The sequence below is a fragment of the Salmo trutta genome, chromosome 22 (assembly GCF_901001165.1).
Source record: "Salmo trutta chromosome 22, fSalTru1.1, whole genome shotgun sequence".
Taxonomy (NCBI): Eukaryota; Metazoa; Chordata; class Actinopteri; order Salmoniformes; family Salmonidae; genus Salmo; species Salmo trutta.
The window spans coordinates 42,968,195-42,989,813 of NC_042978.1; the positions used below are offsets into that span (position 1 = coordinate 42,968,195).

Consider the following 21,619-nt stretch of genomic DNA (forward strand, 5'->3'; position numbering starts at 1 on the left):
TGCAACTTATTATGTCACTTGTTAAGAAAATGTGTACTCCTGAACTTATTTAGGCTTGCCATACTAAAGGGGTTGAATACTTGACTCATTTTTAATTCATTTGGAAAACTTTTGTAATTTTTTTAAATTTTTTTTTTAATAATGTCAAATCCACTTTGACATTATGGGGGTATTATTGTGTGGAGGAAAAAGAAAGAAATGTCATTCCATTTTAAAATCTGTCTGTAACAACCTAATGTGGAAAAAGTCAAGGGTGTGACTACTTTCTGAAGGCGCTGTGTGTATGTAAAAACAGCTCTCCGGGAAGTCAGTCATCAACCTCCCTGACATATCAGCCTGTCGGTCACCTTTCAATACACACTGTCTATCTTGTTATACATATGTTACACACACACACACAGTCCCATGTCCACTTCCACACGCATCCATTCGGTCTTCAGAGCCTTGTCTACACACCAGTCAGTCATGGGGAAAGGTGTGTGTGTGTGTGTGTGGTTGTCATGGCCCAGGAGGGCTGTCGTCGTGCTGTAGGGTCAGTGGCTTTACTAACACAGAGGGGAGCGCCGTCTGGCAGGGGATTAGGTGACGTCACACTCCTGACTAGACCTGCCACCACTACCCTTCATCTCACCTTGTTCACTGTCCACACACAGTTAGCATTTATCGTGTGTGTGCGTTTTGCCTCTGTGTGTTTTCCGGCATAGTGTTTAACCTGTCTCTCTGTTCTCTTACACAACCTTAAACACTGCCGCCTTATCACAGTCAGTCACCAGCCACCGCTGGCTACACGGAGGTTGTGTCATCAACACACACGTTAGAGATCAACAGCTCAGTCAGTCACACAGACAGAAACACTGGAGGGTGTGGTGTGGTGCGGTGTGTTGCCCAGCCAGACAGCCAACAGCTGAGGGTGAGCTGTCAGATTTCAGAGGGGAAAAGAACTGCACTTCCGAGTCAAGAGTTCTACCATCCTTTGTGATGTAATTCAGTTCCATTCAGTTTGGTTGATAAGTGACCTTTTTAGAGGGCATTTGTGTATATTGTAAATAAGTATGGTGCAGTTTCTTATTAACATATGAACCAGTAGTACTTGTCCTCAATTCCAAAGCAAAGGTCATTTTCCCACCTGCTGAATGGAAAAATAACTCCTTTCTGAACTCCTTCTCCTGTATTTTCAAGGTTATGACACTGTTTCCATAATAACCAGTGGGGGTTGTGAACAGAGCACTCGAAGAAAAGGAAATCATTACTGAACTACCACTAAATCATTATTATACTGCCTCATAACATTGACACAAATGATGCTATTATTATGAATAGATTTCTGCTGTGTTCCTGTTCTGCTGATGATTACAGTTGGAGTCAGACCATTTGTTTGATTAAAACTAAAACATGGGGACTTGGCTGATTCATTTCCACAGAAGACTTCCAAATACCTCTGAAACATTACAGGGATCACACAAGGTTCTTGAGGTGCTTAAAGTACTGAATTTCAAGTACTGGAATTAAAATGAGAGGAGCACAGATAATGATCAAATATGTTTATGAAAAATATTAGAAAATTGTGACATGCCTAAAAATCCAGCTGTGGTCTTTCTCACGATAAAAATAGACGTTGTTTAACACTTTTTACTGTGTAGACTTCAAACATCTCCTCTCCATACCTCCATACAACCCTGAGAGACACAGAGATGGAGAGGTGTTTCAGACTAACTTAAGCGTGAATCCACATCTGATGTGACAGGCAGCCCAGTGCCACGTGGGAGTAGCTTAGAAAGGAGGGCAGAGTCATCGGTCCGTACTGAAACCTGCCATCTCTCTATGGTTACATAAACACCACAGCACAGATGAGGGAGGGAGGGGGGCATTCAGCAGATTCCTCTCTTTCTTTCCCTGTTATGTAAAGTCCCGATGGGAACAAAGAGAGGGGGGTAAACAAACGAGCAACAAGCATCCTCAGTGTCTCTAATGGGAGACGATATAGAGGGCCACTTTGTGTGCATGTGCACATGGATTCCATTGGTCCTGCAGTTAGAGACGTGCTGTGTACACGTCAGACCAATACTCTCATCTGAAAAGAACAACATCACAGTAAAGACACTGAGCTGGTCAAATGCTGACAAAACCACAAGTGTGAAATGAGGTAACCCTATGGAGAACAGTCATGTGTTCTCGGTGTGCGTGCCCGCTCGCTCGCTCAGCCATCTAAAGAGGGCACAGTCTCCCATTGTGTTCTACTGTGCCTTGGGGCAGGAGTCACTGGACTACTCCATTGTGTTCTACTGTGCCTTGGGGCAGGAGTCACTGGACTACTCCATTGTGTTCTACTGTGCCTTGGGGCAGGAGTCACTGGACTACTCCATTGTGTTCTACTGTGCCTTGGGGCAGGAGTCACTGGACTACTCCATTGTGTTCTACTGTGCCTTGGGGCAGGAGTCACTGGACTACTCCATTGTGTTCTACTGTGCCTTGGGGCAGGAGTCACTGGACTACTCCACTGCTCTACTGTGCCTTGGGGCAGGAGTCACTGGACTACTCCACTGCTCTACTGTGCCTTGGGGCGGGAGTCACTGGACTACTCCATTGTGTTCTACTGTGCCTTGGGGCAGGAGTCACTGGACTACTCCATTCATTTCACAGGAAGGGACACATTCTGGATAGTGGCATTGCTCTCTTTCTCACTCTGTCTCTCTCTCTGTTCTCTCTCTCCTATTCTCTCTCTCACTCTCTCTTTCCTCTCTATCTCCTCCATTCTCTCTCTGGCTACTCTATTCCCTCTGTGTCATTCTATTCAATTCAAAGGGCTTTATTGGCATGGTAAACATATGTTAACATTGCCATAGCAAGTGAAGTAGATACAAAACAAAAGTGATATAAACAAAATGAACAGTAAACATTACACTCACAAAAGTTCCAAAGGAATAAAGACATTTCAAATGTAATTTGGCTATACACAGTGTTGTAACAATGTGCAAATAGTTAAAGTACAAAAGGGAAATTAAATAAACATAAATATGGGTTGTATTTACAATGGTGTTTGTTCTTCACTCGTTTCCCTTTACTTGTGGCAACAGGTCACATATTGCTGCTGTGATGTCACACTGTTGTATTTCACCCAGTAGATATAGGAGTTTATCAAAAATGGATTTGTTTTCGAATTCTTTGTGGATATGTGTAATCTGAGGGAAATATGTGTCTCTAATATGGTCATACATTTGGCAGGAGGTTAGGAAGTGCAGCTCAGTTTCCACCTCATTTTGTGGGCAGTGTGCACATAGCCTGTCTTCTCTTGAGAGCCAGGTCTGGCTACGGTGGCCTCTCGATAGCAAGGCTATGCTCACTGAGTCTGTACATAGTCAAAGCTTTCCTTAAGTTTGGGTCAGTCACAGTGGTCAGGTATTCTGCCACTGTGTACTCTCTGTTTAGGGCCAAATAGTATTCTAGTTTGCTCTGTTTTTTTGGTTAATTCTTTCCAATGTGTCAAGTAATTATCTTTTTGTTTTCTCATGATTTGGTTGGGTCTAATTGTGTTGCTGTCCTGGGGCTCTGTGGGGTCTGTTTGTGTTTGTGAACAGAGCCCCAGGACCAGCTTGCTTAGGGGACTCTTCTCCAGGTTCATCTCTCTGTCGGTGATGGCTTTGTTATGGAAGGTTTGGGGATCGCTTCCTTTTAGGTGGTTGTAGAATTTAACGTCTCTTTTCTGGATTTTGATAATTAGCGTGTATTGGCCTAATTCTGCTCTGCATGCATTATTTGGTGTACTACGTTGTACACAGAGGACATTTTTGCAGAATTCTGCATGCAGAGTCTCAATTTGGTGTTTGTCCCATTTTGTGAATTCTTGGTTGGTGAGCGGACCCCAGACCTCACAGCCATAAAGGGCAATGGGTTCTATAACTGATTCAAGTATTTTTAGCCAGATCCTAAGTGGTATGTCGAATTTTGTTTCCTTTGATGGCGTAGAAGGCCCTTCTTGCCTTGTCTGTCAGATCATTCTCAGCCAAGGTATGTATAGTTTTTTGTGTGCTCTAGGGCGACGGTGTCTAGATGGAATTTGTATTTGTGGTCCTGGCAACTGGACCTTTTTTGGAACACCATTATTTTTGTCTTACTGAGATTCACTTAAGGGGCCCAGGTCTGACAGAATCTTTGCAGAAGATCTAGGTGCTGCTGTAGGCCCACCTTGGTTGGGGACAGAAGCACCAGATCATCATCAAACAGTAGACATTTAACTTCAGATTCTAGTAGGGTGAGGGCGGATGCTGCAGACTGTTCTAGTGCCCTCACCAATGAGTTGATATGTATATTGAAGAGGGTGGAGCTCAAGCTGCATCTTTGTCTCACCCCATGGCCCTGTGGAAAGAAATGTGTTTTTTTGCCAATTTTAACCGCACATTTGTTGTTTGTGTACATGAATTTTATAATGTTGAATGTTTTTCCTCCAAAACCACTTTCAATCTATTTGTATAGCAGACCCTCATGCTAAATTGAGACTTTTGGCTTTGTTTTCTAGTCGCTCTCTCTCTCCTCTATTCTCTTCTATTCCCTCTCTCTTATATTCTCTCTCTCTTCTATTCCCTCTCTCTCTCTTCTATTCCCTCTCTCTCTCTCTTCTATTCCCTCTCTCTCTCTCTTCTATTCCCTCTCTCTCTCTCTTCTATTCCCTCTCTCTCTCTTCTATCCCCTCTCTCTCTCTTCTATTCCCTCTCTCTCTCTCTCTTCTATTCCCTCTCTCTCTCTTCTATCCCCTCTCTCTCTCTTCTATTCCCTCTCTCTCTCTTCTATCCCCTCTCTCTCTCTTCTATTCCCTCTCTCTCTCTTCTATTCCCTCTCTCTCTCTCTTCTATTCCCTCTCTTCTATTCCCTCTCTCTCTTCTATCCCCTCTCTCTCTCTTCTATTCCCTCTCTCTCTCTTCTATTCCCTCTCTCTCTCTCTTCTATTCCCTCTCTTCTATTCCCTCTCTCTCTCTCTTCTATTCCCTCTCTCTTCTATTCACCATCTCTCTTCTATTCTCTCTCTCTCTCTCTCTCTCTGTCTCTCTCTCTCTCTCTCTCTCTCCTATTCCATCTCTCTCTTCTATTTCCCATCTTTTCTATTCCCTCTGTCTTTTCTATTCCCTCTCTCTCTCCTATTCCCTCTCTCTCTCCTATTCCCTCTCTTTCTCTCGCTCTTCTATTCTATTCCCTCTCTCTCTCTTTTCTATTCTCTCTCTTCTCTCTCTCTTTCCCCTTGTCCCCTTTCTTTCTTTTTCTCTTTCTTTGTCTGACCTGTGTGTGTTTTGGATCAGGCCTGTGTTTGTGTGTTCTGACCTGTGTGTGTTTTGGATCGGGCCTGTGTTTGTGTGTTCTGACCTGTGTGTGTTTTGGATCAGGCCTGTGTTTGTGTGTTCTGACCTGTGTGTGTTTTGGATCAGGCCTGTGTTTGTGTGTTCTAGTTCTGACCTGTGTGTGTTTTGGATCAGGCCTGTGTTTGTGTGTTCTAGTTCTGACCTGTGTGTGTTTTGGATCAGGCCTGTGTTTGTGTGTTCTGACGTGTGTGTGTTTTGGATCAGGCCTGTGTTTGTGTGTTCTAGTTCTGACCTGTGTGTGTTTTGGATCAGGCCTGTGTTTGTGTGTTCTGACGTGTGTGTGTTTTGGATCAGGCCTGTGTTTGTGTGTTCTAGTTCTGACCTGTGTGTGTTTTGGATCAGGCCTGTGTTTGTGTGTTCTGACGTGTGTGTGTTTTGGATCAGGCCTGTGTTTGTGTGTTCTGACGTGTGTGTGTTTTGGATCAGGCCTGTGTTTGTGTGTTCTGACCTGTGTGTGTTTTGGATCAGGCCTGTGTTTGTGTGTTCTGACCTGTGTGTGTTTTGGATCAGGCCTGTGTTTGTGTGTTCTGACCTGTGTGTGTTTTGGATCAGGCCTGTGTTTGTGTGTTCTAGTTCTGACCTGTGTGTGTTTTGGATCAGGCCTGTGTTTGTGTGTTCTAGTTCTGACCTGTGTGTGTTTTGGATCAGGCCTGTGTTTGTGTGTTCTGACCTGTGTGTGTTTTGGATCAGGCCTGTGTTTGTGTGTTCTAGTTCTGACCTGTGTGTGTTTTGGATCAGGCCTGTGTTTGTGTGTTCTGACCTGTGTGTGTTTTGGATCAGGCCTGTGTTTGTGTGTTCTAGTTCTGACCTGTGTGTGTTTTGGATCAGGCCTGTGTTTGTGTGTTCTGACCTGTGTGTGTTTTGGATCAGGCCTGTGTTTGTGTGTTCTAGTTCTGACCTGTGTGTGTTTTGGATCAGGCCTGTGTTTGTGTGTTCTAGTTCTGACCTGTGTGTGTTTTGGATCAGGCCTGTGTTTGTGTGTTCTAGTTCTGACCTGTGTGTGTTTTGGATCAGCCCTGTGTTTGTGTGTTCTGACGTGTGTGTGTTTTGGATCAGGCCTGTGTTTGTGTGTTCTAGTTCTGACCTGTGTGTGTTTTGGATCAGGCCTGTGTTTGTGTGTTCTGACGTGTGTGTGTTTTGGATCAGGCCTGTGTTTGTGTGTTCTAGTTCTGACCTGTGTGTGTTTTGGATCAGGCCTGTGTTTGTGTGTTCTGACGTGTGTGTGTTTTGGATCAGGCCTGTGTTTGTGTGTTCTGACGTGTGTGTGTTTTGGATCAGGCCTGTGTTTGTGTGTTCTGACCTGTGTGTGTTTTGGATCAGGCCTGTGTTTGTGTGTTCTGACCTGTGTGTGTTTTGGATCAGGCCTGTGTTTGTGTGTTCTAGTTCTGACCTGTGTGTGTTTTGGATCAGGCCTGTGTTTGTGTGTTCTGACCTGTGTGTGTTTTGGATCAGGCCTGTGTTTGTGTGTTCTAGTTCTGACCTGTGTGTGTTTTGGATCAGGCCTGTGTTTGTGTGTTCTAGTTCTGACCTGTGTGTGTTTTGGATCAGGCCTGTGTTTGTGTGTTCTAGTTCTGACCTGTGTGTGTTTTGGATCAGGCCTGTGTTTGTGTGTTCTAGTTCTGACCTGTGTGTGTTTTGGATCAGGCCTGTGTTTGTGTGTTCTAGTTCTGACCTGTGTGTGTTTTGGATCAGGCCTGTGTTTGTGTGTTCTAGTTCTGACCTGTGTGTGTTTTGGATCAGGCCTGTGTTTGTGTGTTCTAGTACTGACCTGTGTGTGTTTTGGATCAGGCCTGTGTTTGTGTGTTCTGACGTGTGTGTGTGTTTTGGATCAGGCCTGTGTTTGTGTGTTCTAGTTCTGACCTGTGTGTGTTTTGGATCAGGCCTGTGTTTGTGTGTTCTAGTTCTGACCTGTGTGTGTTTTGGATCAGGCCTGTGTTTGTGTGTTCTAGTTCTGACCTGTGTGTGTTTTGGATCAGGCCTGTGTTTGTGTGTTCTGACCTGTGTGTGTTTTGGATCAGGCCTGTGTTTGTGTGTTCTGACCTGTGTGTGTTTTGGATCAGGCCTGTGTTTGTGTGTTCTAGTTCTGACCTGTGTGTGTTTTGGATCAGGCCTGTGTTTGTGTGTTCTAGTTCTGACCTGTGTGTGTTTTGGATCAGGCCTGTGTTTGTGTGTTCTGACCTGTGTGTGTTTTGGATCAGGCCTGTGTTTGTGTGTTCTAGTTCTGACCTGTGTGTGTTTTGGATCAGGCCTGTGTTTGTGTGTTCTAGTTCTGACCTGTGTGTGTTTTGGATCAGGCCTGTGTTTGTGTGTTCTAGTTCTGACCTGTGTGTGTTTTCACAGGGAGAAGCTGTGTGTGGGGGGGACCCAGTTGGCAGAGCTGAACGTCAGTCTAGAGCGCTGCGCTGAGGTCACGTCCCGGCAGGTCACACCAAGCACCTGGCCCTGATTGGACCACAACCAGGAAGTTTGGACTAAAACATCCTACCAGAGGCCTCAAATTGCATCATATCACAACTCAACAACTTTACTTGAAGCCACTGTTTTCATATGGAGCTGACCTATTTCATTCAGCACCTTTTCTGACTTAATTTAGATTCTTGTGTGTGGATGTTGGTGTAGAGCAGTGGTCACCAACCAACCGGTCGATCAAGGCATTCCTAGTCGATCACCAAACATTTCTGTAAAAAACCCAATGATAAAGCCTTGTGTTCCTATTTTCTTTATTCATGGGCTGCTTCCCAAATGCCCCATAGGGCTCTGGTCTAAAGTAGTGTACTATTAGGGAATAGGGTGCCATTTGGGACACAGACATGCTGTTTCTGGTGCTTCTTATAGTAGGCATTTTGGGCCTCCATCTCTTCACCATCTCTACACAACAGTGTGTTAGTAGGGATATGGATCTTCCAAATGTTTTGTTATCCTCACACAGACCAGGTTTCCATCCAACCATTTCATGCGGATGAATGACCTGATGCATGAAAAAAGTAACTACCGGTCTGATGGAAACAGGATATGCCAGTAAAATGTTATAGATGCCGACAGAGAATTTGTTCGTTCGACATGGTGGGATGTTTTTGTGTCTGTAAAATTAATTATAAGAGAAATTATGGTGGAAATGCCTTTATGCGCAAATATTGATATAAAAACCATCATAGCTTGGAGTCACGCGATGATATGATATGTGATCCTCCCACTAGGACTCAGGAAACCCTGCAGTTTATTAGTCTACGGATGAAATAAGTGATGAGGAAGTTAACAGGGTGGTGAAGGTGTAACAGTGATGAGCTTGATGCTCCTTTCCAATACTCTGGTGATATGATGATCGATGTGGCTCCATAATAATCTCATAATGTACGTAGCCTTCCAGCACTGTGTCTGAGAGCAGTTGGCTAGAGTGCATGTGCCAAGACCAGAGTGGGGACATTTGCTATAGAACGCAACAGTTTTTGTGACAAAACCATCAGTAGAGTTGAAAATGCGATTGAAACCCATTGAACTTGTATTTTTCATTCAGTACGTGGGAATTTAACCACAAACCTTATTTTTATGTGCACTACGTCATCACGCACAGACTGATGGAAACGTCTCTGCTGGGAAAATGCATATATTATTTTATGCAGATTGATGAATATTCACATGAAAATCTGTCGCAAATTGGATGGAAACCTAGCTACTGGATTGGAATGTTTACACACACAGAATGGCAGTTTTTTTCTGACATGTTTAAACCCTCAGCCATCATGCTACTCTCTCTGTTACTATGACCTATGACCTTAGATTGTAGTGTGGGTTTTCACTTTCAGCTTGCCGTGCTGTTTTAACGAGAACCTACACGATAAACCCACATTCTATACAAAAAGACATGACTGCCTAACATCTCCATATTCCTCAACATTTAGAATTTTTTCATTTTCTTTTTTTACCTTTGTTTAACTAGGCAAGTCAGTTAAGATCAAATTCTTGGGCCCCCCGAGTGGCGCAGTGGTCTAAGGCACTGAGATTCTGGGTTCGAGTCCAGGCTCTGTCGCAGCCGGCCGCAACCAGGAGACCCATGGGGCGGCAAAAAATTAGCCCAGAGTCGTCTGGGTTAGGGGAGGGTTTGGCCAGCAGGGATGTCCTTGCGCCGTCGCGCTCCAGCGACTCCTGTGGCGGGCTGGGCGCCTGCACGCTGACACGGTCGCCAGGTGTACAGTGTTTCCTCCGACACATTGGTGTGGTTGGCTTTCGGGTTAAGAGAGCAGTGTGTCAAGAAGCAGTGCGGCTTGGCAGGGTTGTGTTTCAGAGGACGTATGGCTCTCGACCTTCGCCTCTCCCGAGTCCGTACGGGTGTTGCAGCGATGGGACAAGACTGTAACTACCAATTGGATACCACGAAATTGGGGAGAAAAAGGGATTAAAAAAAATATTATTTACAATGACGGCCAACCCTAACCCGGATGACACTGGGCCAATTGCGCGCAGCCCTATGGGACTCCCAATCCCGGCTGGTTGTGATACAGCCTGGAATCGAACCAGGGCCTGTATTGACGCCTCTAGCACTGAGATGCAGTGCCTTAGACCGCTGCGTCACTCGGGAGCCCCTATATAGACCAGGAAATAGACCCTGACATCTCCATGACTACCCAACATCATCTCCATATTCCTCAGCCTTCAGGAAATAGACCATGACATTATCTTATTATTCCTTTTGCACCATAAGGGATTTAATGAATGGTGATTGGCTGTCAATGCTCTCCCAGGCTGTGACTTACACTGGGAGTCAGACAGTTCAACGTGACATAAACTATGCTGTCTGTTATGGCATCATGGCTCTGCTGTAGGCTTATGATATGACCGTCTCAGGCCTGTTGATATTTATCTTGGATGTGTTCATTTGTAAAGATGTAAATAGTTAAATTATAACACATATTTTTGTTTGAACAACATAATGTACAATTTCTTATAACTCTTGTTATACGATGCATTAAAGTTTTTGAATTGAATCTGATTTGAGTTGCGTTATTGTCACATTACACACAACTATAAAGCACAGTGTGGAACAGTGTGCTGCAGTCTCAGCTGAGGTAAGGGGATTAGTGTATGAGTCTAATGGCCATGACATCAGTTGAGATGGCTGAGATTAGTCTGCAGTGTGAAGCAGAGCGCTTACATGTCATACAGTTGGGTGTGAAACTGCACTGAACTTCTTGGGAGATTCTCAACCGATAAGTGGTCGAAGTGCGTGTCAATTTGTTAGTCGGAAAACGGAGTAAGCTCACCTCGGCGGTTAGCACAGGAAGTGTTTTTAAAATTCGCCACACCCCCTTTTCAATCAGTTGTTGTTTTTCTTCGAGGAGAAAAGCATGCACCCATTTAAAAACACTCTGGGCCTCCCGAGTGGCGCGGTGGTCTAAGGCCCCTACGGACTCTAGTGACTCCTGTGGCGGGCTGGGTTGCATGCACGCTGACACGGTCGCCAGGTGTACAGTGTTTCCTCTGTCACATTGGTGTGGCTGGCTACCATGTTAAGCGGGCATTGTGTCAAGAAGCAGTGCGGCTTGGTTGGGTCGTGTTTCGGAGGACTCTTGGCTCTCGACCTTCGTCTCTCCCGAGTCCGTATGGGAGTTGCAGCAATGAGACAAGACTGTAACTACCAATTGAAAACCAGGAAATTGGGGAGGAAAATAGGCCTATACGGATACATAGAGTACCCATCTATAAAACGTATCGCTACATTAGTTTTTATAATTTCACACATTTATTTGGGGATTCCACCCCCTGTAAATGGGATTAGCCTTACGTTCCTCAATGACCTTTGACATTTTACAAAAGCAGGTGAGGAGAGGACGCAAGATTCTCCCTGTGCCTCAGAAACCACAGATACTTGACATCCTGTAGATTAGATGATAGGTCCAACGTTGAAGATTGGTCTAATCTCACAGTTAGTGAACCTTATTTAATGCTGTTTTATTACAAACATCCCTTTGATAAATCCCGTGTGACCCTAGCTAAGGCCTGGATTCATTCCGATCTGCCCGTTATAGCATGCTTGACATTTAAAGGTCATTTCCAATTGAGCCTACATATGCAGTGTTTACCGTGAATGCAGCCTCCGAGAACTTTCTTTAAAAGTGCATAGCCGAACAGGGCCGATCGGATTGAATCCTGGCTTTAAAGCTCATAATGTCCCTATGGGTGCCTAGCCTATGTCTCTCCTCTGTCTCTGACAGTATGTCTGACAGTATCTGATTCACTGTGTAAATGGTTTCACTCTACTCCATTACAATGGTATTATTTGTCGCAAATTGTTTAGTTTTTTTCGCCTTCACAAAGAAGCACACCCCAGAGGATGAATACTTCCTCTCTCCGTCTCATAACTCTCAGGAAAGGAAGGGCACCACACCTTGGGATCAGTTCAATACAGCTGTCTCTGTTCATATCAACAGGTAAAGAAAAACAACAGGTTTACCATCATGCAGTATTTTCTAGTTCAAAAGTAGTGTGTGCTGTAGCCTAGGCATCCAGCCATTTTCCTGGTGAAGGGTACAAAAAATAAGTACCGGTACCCTCACACTGTCGAATTGCCTTCTATATCTGGTTCCCCCAATAAAGATGTGATAGGGGGAATAGTAAAATTAATCGTCACTCAGGTAGGTCCATAAAATTTGAATTCTATTCCTATGGGTAGGTCATGGTTTGACATGGCCTGGCCAAAAGCCATGACTGCCCTCGACCCCAACCCTTCTGGCTCGCTCAGTTGCCTACTTCCCCCAGCCAGGTTGTGACGTGATTGGCCTACTTCCCCAGCCAGGTTGTGACGTGATTGGCCTACTACCCCCAGCCAGGTTGTGACATGATTGGCCTACTTCCCTCAGCCAGGTTGTGACGTGATTGCCAGGTTTATTGCCTGACTGTTCAGATTACAAGAGGCCATTTTGTGAATTGACTACAGAGAGGGGGAGGAGGGATTAGTAAATGAACAGAACGTGCAGTGGAGAAGGAAGGAATTAGTGGTCTTTGACGGACAGGTGTTAGGTACCCAATGGAAGAATCACAATTGCATACAACTCGCCTTCTCTCCTCACCTCCTCAAAACCCATTGGATGAGAAAGCCAGAGGTCCCTCCCCTCTGACCTTCTCCTCCAATGGGTTTTGAGAAGGAGGTGAGGCGAGAAGACGCGAGGAGTATGCAACTGAGATTCTCCCAATGTCCAAGGACAGGGTCATTCAAGGAGCACAAGTGCAACTCAGGTGCAGCTTGGTTCACCCACCAAACCTTTAGAGATCATGTGACCAGACTGACCGGGTCTCCCTATCCTTCTCTCCCTCCTTCTGCAGGTACACTTAACTTAGTCTAATCTCTCCCAAATTAGACTGTAATGGGAACAGAAAAAGCCCTCTTAGTGAGGTAGGTAGGTAGATATTCATGTCCCAGTGGAAACTAAGTGGTAGAGAAGCTTAGACTCCTGCAGAGAGACCATGCTGCTAGTCACCTGCCAGAAGGTTCTGCTCCTGCAGAGAGAAGAGATAGAGGAGGGGAGAGAGAGCGAGAGAAATGCTATATATGGTAATAGTTTACTGTTAAAAATGATTTGTTTCAATGTATTATTTCTAGTCATAAAGTTACATGGGCTTATTCAAGCCCTATCAACTTTAAAATTCAATCCATTCTAACTTACACCAAATGTACTTTGACTAATAAAGGGTAGTTAAGTCAACTTCACCATTTGTCAGTATAACCTACTATTATTCATAGTTGAATCAATTTCAACTTTAGTTCTATCAACTTTAAATGTAGAGTTATACTAACACCGAATGTATTATATTTTCAATGAATCTAACTTACTTTCAGGTTAAGTCGAGTGACTTCAGAAAGTATTCAGAACCCTTGACTTATTCCACATTTGTTACATTACAGCCTTATTCTAAAATGTATTAAATACAAAATTGTCCTAATCAATCTACACACAAAGTGAAAACAGGTAATAACAAAGTGAAAACAGGTTTTTTGAAATTTTTGCAAATGTATTAAAACAGAAATACATTATTTACATAAGTATTCAGACCCTTTGCTATGAGACTCGAAATTGAGCTCAGGTGCATCCTGTTTCCATTGATCATCCTTGAGATGTTTCTACAACTTGATTGGAGTCCACCTGTGGTACATTCAATTGATGGACATCAGAAAGGCACACACCTGTATAAGGTCCCACAGTTGCCAGTGCATGTCAGAGCAAAAACTAAGCCATGAGGTCGAAGAAATTGTCCTTAGAGCTCCGAGAGAGGATTGTGTCGAGGCACAGGTCTGGGGAAGGGTACCAAAACATTTCTGCCGCATTGAAGGCCCCCAAGAACACAGTGGCCTCCATCATTCTTAAATGGAAAAAGTTTGGAACCATCAAGACTCTTCCTTGAGCTGGCCTTGCGGCCAAACTGAGCAATCGTGGGAGAAGGACCTTGTTCAGGGAGGTGACCAAGAACCTGATGGTCACTCTGACAGCTCTAGTGTTCCTCTGTGGAGATGGTTGTCCTTCTGGAAGGTTCTCCCTTCACTCTAGAGAAGCTTCCATTAAAGAAAACCCTTTGAGTTCTATTAGATAGATAGCTCTGAATCCACGATATGGCAGAGACATAATACAAGTTTTTTTAACAACAGGTTATGGTCAATAATATCAAAGGCTGCACTGAAATCTAACAGTACAGCTCCCACAATCTTCTTATTATCCCATATTTTCATATAAAGTACTCCAAAGTTTTTTTGGAGTACTTTTTTATATCATTGATCTTCATAATACAGTTTCTTAGTCACATAATTTCTGAATTTGCAGCTAGTCAAATGTGCAGCCAGACTTATTAGCCACTCCTTTTGCCCCATCTCTTAAAACCATACAGTTTTTCAATTCCTCATCAATCCATGGAGCCTTAACAGTTCTAACAGTCAGTATCTTAGGTGCAATTTTATCAATAATTGGAAGAAGCAATTTCATAAATTCATTAAGTGCAGCATCTGGATGATCCTTATTAATCACATCAGACCAACAAATATTTTTAACATCATCCACATAAGAGTCACAGCAATATCTTTTGTATGAGCTCTCATACACTATTTTAGGCCCAGTTTTTGGAACTTTGTCTCTCCTAGATATAGCCACTATATTGTGATCACTGCATCCAGTATTAGTAAAACTGTGATCAATACATCTGGATGATCTTGTTCCTGTAGTGTTTGTAAACCCCATGGTAGGTTGATTAATAACCTGAACCAGATTACAGGCACTGGTTACAGTGAGAAGCTTGATAAAAACCAGTCAATATTCAGGTCCCCGAGAAAGTAGACCTCTCTGTTTACATCACATACACTATCAAGCATTTAACTGACTGTTAGCACTAGGTGGCCTACAGCAACACCCCAAAAATAAAACGCTTTAGATGTGCCAAGTGAACCTGCAACCACAACACTTCAATAACACTTGACATACTATCTTCTCTAAGTATTACAGGGATATGGCTCTGAATATATACAGCAACACCTCCCCCATAAGCATTCCTGTCTCTTCTATAGCTGTTATATCCTTGTACTGCTACTGCTGTATCATCAAATGAATGATCTAAGTGAGTCTCAGAAATAGCTAATATATGAATGTTATCTGATGCTAGCAAGTTATTGATTTCATTAACCTTATTTCTAAGGCTACATATTATTAATATGGGCTATTTTCAGCCCTTTCCTGGGTAGCGTATCAGAGATGGAAAATGGAAAATAGCAAACAAAACGAGATTAGAAAATACATTCAGCAGTCCATTAAATCAGTTGGTGTATTTTTGGGGTCTTCCAGGCTTCTGGGAGGGAGGGTGGACATGGATCCTGTCATAGCGGATTTAAGCAATGTCACCATGCGCTCTGGCAGCTATCCTGGCTGGGATCAGTTCTTTCCTCTTCTGGCGCACAGCTTCAGGATAGTCCTCGTTGAGGAAGATATACGTTCCTCTCAAGTTCTTGGCTCTTTCCAGAACAGCTACCTTGTCCTTGAACCTCAGGAACTTGACCACTATCGGCCTGGGCTTGTCACCTGGGTTGGTGGTGGGTTTTCCAGTGCTGTGGGCGCGATCCACCTCAATCTTCCTGTGGTCCATCTTCAATTTCTCAGAGATCATTTCCCTCACTTTGTCCTCAGACTCCGTCCAGGTCTCATGTGGAGATCCTGCAATTCTGTCCACAACCATGTTGTTCCACCTTGATTATCCCTAAAGATAGTCTGATTTATTGGTCATTGTTGTCATGGATTGACACACAGAGCTGATGTCCTCTCTCAATGACTTACAGATTGCTGTCATCTTGCCTTTCTCCTGTTTAAACTCATCGAGCTGACCCTGGGAGAACTGCAAACTGTTCTTCAGGTCCTGGACCTCTCTGATCAGGTTGTCCATTCTTTTATTAGTTGAATCCACCAGTATTTGGACAAAACACTTGAAAATATTTTCTTGTTGTTGTAATAACTGCTTGTATAACTACGGTACTCCCGACGACTTTGGTCTTTGTCATGCTAGCTAGCAACGTAGGTTATGCTGTTACTCCTCACATTTCCAGAGAGGGCAGGTCACAGGGAAGATTGAAAACAACAAACAGCAGGGATCTAGACAAATCAAATCAAATTGTATTTGTCACATGCGCCGAATACAACAGGTGTACACCTTACAGTGAAATGCTTACTTACAAGCCCTTAACCAACAATGCAGTTTTAAGAAAAATAAGTGTTAAGAAAGTATTTACTAAAATAAACTGAAGTAAAATAAAAAAAATAAAAAAAATAATAATAATAATTAAAGAGCAGCAATAAAATAACAAGCGAGGCTATATACAGGGGGTACTGGTACAGAGTCAACGTGCGGGGGCACAGGTTAGTCGAGGTAATTGAAGTAATATGTACATGTAGGCAGAGGTAAAGTGACTATGCATAGATAATAAACAGAGAGTAGCAGCAGCATAAAAATGGGGGTGAGGGGGCAATGCAAATAGTCCGGGTAGCCATTTGATTAGCTGTTCAGGAGTCTTATGGCTTGGGTGTAGAAACTGTTAAGAAGCCTTTTGGACCTAGACTCACCGCTTGCCATGCGGTAGCAGAGAGAACATTCTATGGCTAGGGTGGCTTGAGTCTTTGGCTAACTGCGTCGCGGGATGCGTTCAAGCCCTCAAGAAACCCTGCTAGCTTGATACGCCAAACAGCTCCTCAGACCTTGGTCGGCAGGATCACTGGACAGGGAGTAGCAGTTCCAGCATCTGATGCCAACTGTTTTAATCGATCTCAGACTATGGTTCCATCAGCAGCATGTTTCTGGCGAAGGGGTGTAGACACAATGAATGGAAAACGAGATCTACGGACAGTTCCTTGGTCTTTATGGTATAGTTTCTGCTCTGACATGCATTGTCAACTGTGAGACCTTATTTGTATGTCTTGTGTGTTTTTGTTCTACCTTGTTATTTTAAGTATTACATTGTTATTGAGTACTGCATTGTTAGGGTTTGAGCTAGCTAGAAAGACATTTCACTGTATGTCTGCATGTGACATTAACACTTGAAACCAGACAGGTGTGTTTCTTTCTCAATCATGTCCAAACAATTGAATTGGCCACTGGTGGACTCCAAGTTGTAGTGACATCTCAAGGATGATCAAAGGAAATTGGATGCACCCGAGCTCAATTTGGAGTGTAATAGCAAAAGGATGTGAATACTTATGTACAGTGCCTTCGGAAAGTATTCAGACCCCTTGACATATTTCTACACATACTTTACAACCTTATTCTTTTCCCTCATCAATCTACACACAATACCCCATAATGTCAAAGAAAAAACAGATATTTGAAATTTTTGCAAATGTATTACAAATAAAAACAGAAATAGGACATTTACATAAGTTTCAGACCCTTTACTCAGTACCTTGTTGAAGCAACTTTGGCAGCGATTACAGCATCGAGTCTTCTTGGTTATGACGCTACAAGCTTGGCACACCTGTATTTGGGGAGTTTCTCAAATTTTTCCCTGCAGATCCTGTCAAGCTCTGTCAGGTTAGATGGGGAGCATTGCTGCACAGCTATTTTCAGGTCTCTCAGCCACTCCTGCATTGTCTTGGCTGTGTGCTTAGGGTCGTTGTCCTGTTGGAAGGTGAACCTTCACCCCACTCTGAGGTCCTGAGTGCTCTGGAGCAGGTTTTCATCAAGGATCTCTCTGTACTTTGCACCGTTCATCTCTGCCTCGATCCTGACTAGTCTCCCAGTCCCTGACACTGAAAAACATCCCCACAGCATGATGTGGCCACCACCATGCTTCAGGTGGTGGAGCCAGGTTTCCTCCAGACGTGACACTTGGCAATCAGGCCAAAGAGTTCAATCTTGGTTTCATCAGACCAGAGAATCTTGTTTCTCATGGACTGAGAGTCTTTAGGTGTCTTTTGGCAAACTCTGAGTGTGCTGTCATGTGCCTTTTACTGAGGGGTGGCTTCCGTCTGGCTAGTCTACCATAAAGGCCTGATTGGTGAAGTTCTGCAGAGATGGTTGTCCTTCTGTAAGTTTCTCCCATCTCCCAGACCAAGACTCTTCTCCCCTGATTGCCCAGCTCTAGGAAGAGTCTTGGTGGTTCCAAACTTTTTCCATTTAAGAATGATGGAGGCCACTGTGTTCTTGGGGACCTTCAATGCTGCAGAAATGTTTTGGTACCCTTCCCCAGATCTGTGCCTCGACACAATCCTGTCTTGGAGCTCTACGGACAATTCCTTCGACCTCATGGCTTGGTTTTTGCTCTGACATGCACTGTCAACTGTGGGACCTGATATAGACAGGTGTGTGCCTTTCCAAATCATGTCCAATCAATTGAATTTACCACAGGTGGACTCCAATCAAGTTGTAGAAACATCTCAAGGATGATCAATGGAAACAGGATGCACCTGAGCTCAATTTCAAGTCTCATAGCAAAGGGTCTGAATACTTATGTAAATAAGGTATTTCTGTTTTTGATACATTTGCAAAAAATAAAAAAAAACAGTTTTCGCTTTGTCGTTATGGGGTATTTTGTGTAGATTTCTGAAGAAAAAAAAAAAGTAATCCATTTTAGAATAAGTCTGTAATGTAACGAAAGGTGGAAAAAGTCAAGGGGTCTGAATACTTTCCGAAGGGACTGTAAATGATATTTCTGTATTGCATTTACTATAAATTTAAAAAAAAATGTAAAACATGTTTTCACTTTGTTATAATAGGGTATTGTGTGTAGATGGGTGAGAAAAAATTATGTCATCCATTTGAATTCAGGCTGTAACACAACAAAATGTGGAATATGTCAAGGGGTATGAATACATTCTGAAAACACTCACTTTTGTCTCTCTTGCTCACGTGTGAGCTTTTCCACCAGTTTCAAAACTGGCAATATACTTAGTAATATCAACCATCCAACATACCAACATCTACAATGACATTTTCAGAAACGGTTACATGACCTTTTTACTTGTTACTTTTTAAATGTGGATGTTTATCTACCTTCGTTGAATGCACTAACTGAAGTCTCTCTGGATAAAAGGGTCTGCTAAATGACCAAAATGTAAATGTCAAAAATGTACAGTTGCAAAGCATGCTAGGTATTATTCTAATGCCTCCACCCCACAAAACTAAGTTGAAGTCATCTGAACAGCGGTTATGTTTTTTCCAATTGATTCGATTTTTTGATTGTGAATTTCTAATTTGATTATACACAATCTTTGTTGATTCAACTTAGTTACATTCTGTAAGTATAGACAAGACAAGTTGTGTTGAACTTAATTTCTAGTCAACACAACTTATGTTGCTTCCGTAAATTTGACTACAGGTTTATGAATTTCCAAGTTGAGTAAACAGTTTTTTGCTTACTTGATTTAATACGTTTTGACATTGAGTAGAAGTCAACTAAACATAGAATTTTTTGTCAACACATTTTGCAATTTGGCTGAATCTCAATATATATATTTTTTGGTGTAATTGTGTCCTAGGGGATTAAGTAGTGACTTGCAACTTCCAAATGATGGAAAGTTTATAGAGTAGAAGTATTATCAGGTGGTTCTTCCATTAGAACACTGTGGTATACATGACCCATCACTACACTATCTAAAAGACAGAGAATGTTTGACAGTCACAGCTCTAACAACCAAAGTGTGTTCCGTTTGCTTCAATGTTTGCTACGTTGTGTGACGGTTTGTACGGAACGGAACATGTCCCTAAAACGGTGCACACCATTCTTCAACAGCCTTTGAGGTACGTTTGCTCCCGTTTGGTGGGTGTGGCCTGAACAATATGGGTGTGACTATTTGAAATCACAAAACTCGTGCAGCACGCCATCCGGTAATTGCTCTCTAGGCCACCATAAATCAAGTTTTTTTTCAACTGGTCGTTCAGTACAGTATCGTTTCCGTTGAATTCCGCGTTGCACACCTTTCCGTCATACCTGAGTCAGCTCTAGTACTGTATTCATTGGAAAAAGAGTACAAGAGCACACGCCGTCAGGTTGAAATGGTTTATTAGTTAAGGAATATCAGCGTGTTACAAATGTGATACAGGACTTTCAAATCCTTCTAAACTCAAAAAAGAAAATGTCAAAAGCCAAATGTCTGAACCCCTTTTAAAACACCACACAAGAAATAAAGAAAACATCATCTCCACAAATAGTGAATTAGTCAAAACGCAGTAACAAAATACTTGGTTAGAACAAGCACAGAAGCATGGTTGGGTGTGTGTGTGTGTGTGTGTGTGTGTGTGTGTGTGTGTGTGTGTGTGTGTGTGTGTGTGTGTGTGTGTGTGTGTGTGTGTGTGTGTGTGTGTGTGTGTGTGTGTGTGTGTGTGTGTGTGTGTGTGGGTGTGTGTGTTCGCGTTGTTACTAAACTGGCACTGGTTTCGTTTGATGACTCAGTTGTCATGTGCGTCAGCTACTTCTTCTATTGGTAAATCAGCAGTGTATAAAAATATAAAAAAAAGGCCATCATTAAAGATTGGAAAAGCAAAATCCAGCTTTAGTTTAAATGACGAAGCCATGATGGGAGTGACCCTCTTTCTTTGAATAAGGCTTCAAACTGCATATCTTTAAATGTGTGGGAGTTAAAATGACAGTTTAAAATGGACACAACTATTCAGAATCACCTTCTAAATCAAGTCAACCCAACGTTTTCCAGTACCATCACCCGTCCTGACCCGACCAGTAGGTCCAAGGTAGTCTTGAGATGATCAGAACAGTAGCTTCTTCTCAGAAAACAATACACAAACCTTTCAACAACAAAAAAATCAATTGCACTAAAAGTGTATTAAATGTTGGCATTCTTAAGACAAAAAGGAAAATATATACAGCACGAAAAATATTGTATGCAAAGGCTTAATGTTGCTTTTGGGAACCCGCCCCCCAAATATTCCAGTCTTCACTGAAGACCCCTGCCAAAATGATTCCCCTGTCCCCTTCCTCCCACTCACCTACGGAACATCACGAAACACGATTATGTCACTAAGCCTGTTAGTTTGGGAAAGGTACCCCCCCATTAACCTCTGACCCTTAACCCTCAGGCGGAGGAGGAGAGGGCATCGGCGCAGTCGCTCCACTCATCCGTCTCGGGGTCGTAAACCTCCAGCGTGTTCAGGAAGTTGTTTCCGTCGAAGCCGCCCATGGCGCAGATGAAATCACCCAGCACGGCTACCCCCGCATTGCTGCGTGCCACGGTCATGCTACCGAGCATCCTCCACTCATTACGGGCTGGGTCGTAAACCTCAACACAGCGCAGGGCATGGGAGCCGTCAAACCCCCCAACCACGAAAAGCTTCCCTAGAGACGGGAAGAGAAGGAGATAGCGACAAGGAGAGTGAAGGGTCAGCACAAATCTGAGCAATGATTTGGATATTTCTGCCAAATTCCAAGGTTGCAACCAAAGCAAACTGTATCCCCACCCCAGTGAACCCATGACACTATACACGGTAATCCTCAGTTTAGAGCAGACCGTAGAATCAGAATGCTATATTTCTATGGAGAAGTGTCTTACCAGCGTAGACGGCCACCCCAGCCCCCCTGCGGGCCACGTTCATGGGGGAGATCAGGGTCCAGGTGTTGTTCTCGGGGTTGTAACGCTCCACTGTGTTCAGGCAGTTCCACGACTCAGCACCTCCAATCACGTACATGAAGCCATCTAGCTCACACACCGCAGCCTGGTGCCTCCCTAGAAGAACAGAGTTAACGGCACACTTGAATCACTTTTCACATGCCAACTGAAAACTATTCCAGTTCTTCACTGAGACAGTAC

At 43.4% G+C, this 21,619-nt stretch overlaps 2 protein-coding genes across 4 annotated transcripts in view; one reads left to right on the forward strand and one right to left on the reverse strand.

The window, feature by feature from the left end:
• The window catches only part of swt1 (SWT1 RNA endoribonuclease homolog), a 35,344-nt gene extending 26,901 nt beyond the window's left edge, over window positions 1-8,443 (forward strand). For all 3 annotated transcript variants that reach the window (XM_029708060.1, XM_029708062.1, XM_029708061.1), the window contains one exon: window positions 7,689-8,443. In XM_029708060.1, coding sequence (XP_029563920.1) covers window positions 7,689-7,794 — 106 coding nt within the window. In that variant the 3' untranslated portion in view covers window positions 7,795-8,443. The remainder of the gene's footprint in view (window positions 1-7,688) is intronic.
• Window positions 8,444-19,843: 11,400 nt separating this feature from the next.
• The window catches only part of ivns1abpa (influenza virus NS1A binding protein a), a 38,294-nt gene continuing 36,518 nt past the window's right edge, over window positions 19,844-21,619 (reverse strand). Inside the window, exons 13-14 of the mRNA XM_029708063.1 lie at window positions 21,362-21,535; window positions 19,844-21,147 (exon numbers count right to left, since the gene is read on the reverse strand). Coding sequence (XP_029563923.1) covers window positions 20,888-21,147; window positions 21,362-21,535 — 434 coding nt within the window. The 3' untranslated portion in view covers window positions 19,844-20,887. The remainder of the gene's footprint in view (window positions 21,148-21,361; window positions 21,536-21,619) is intronic.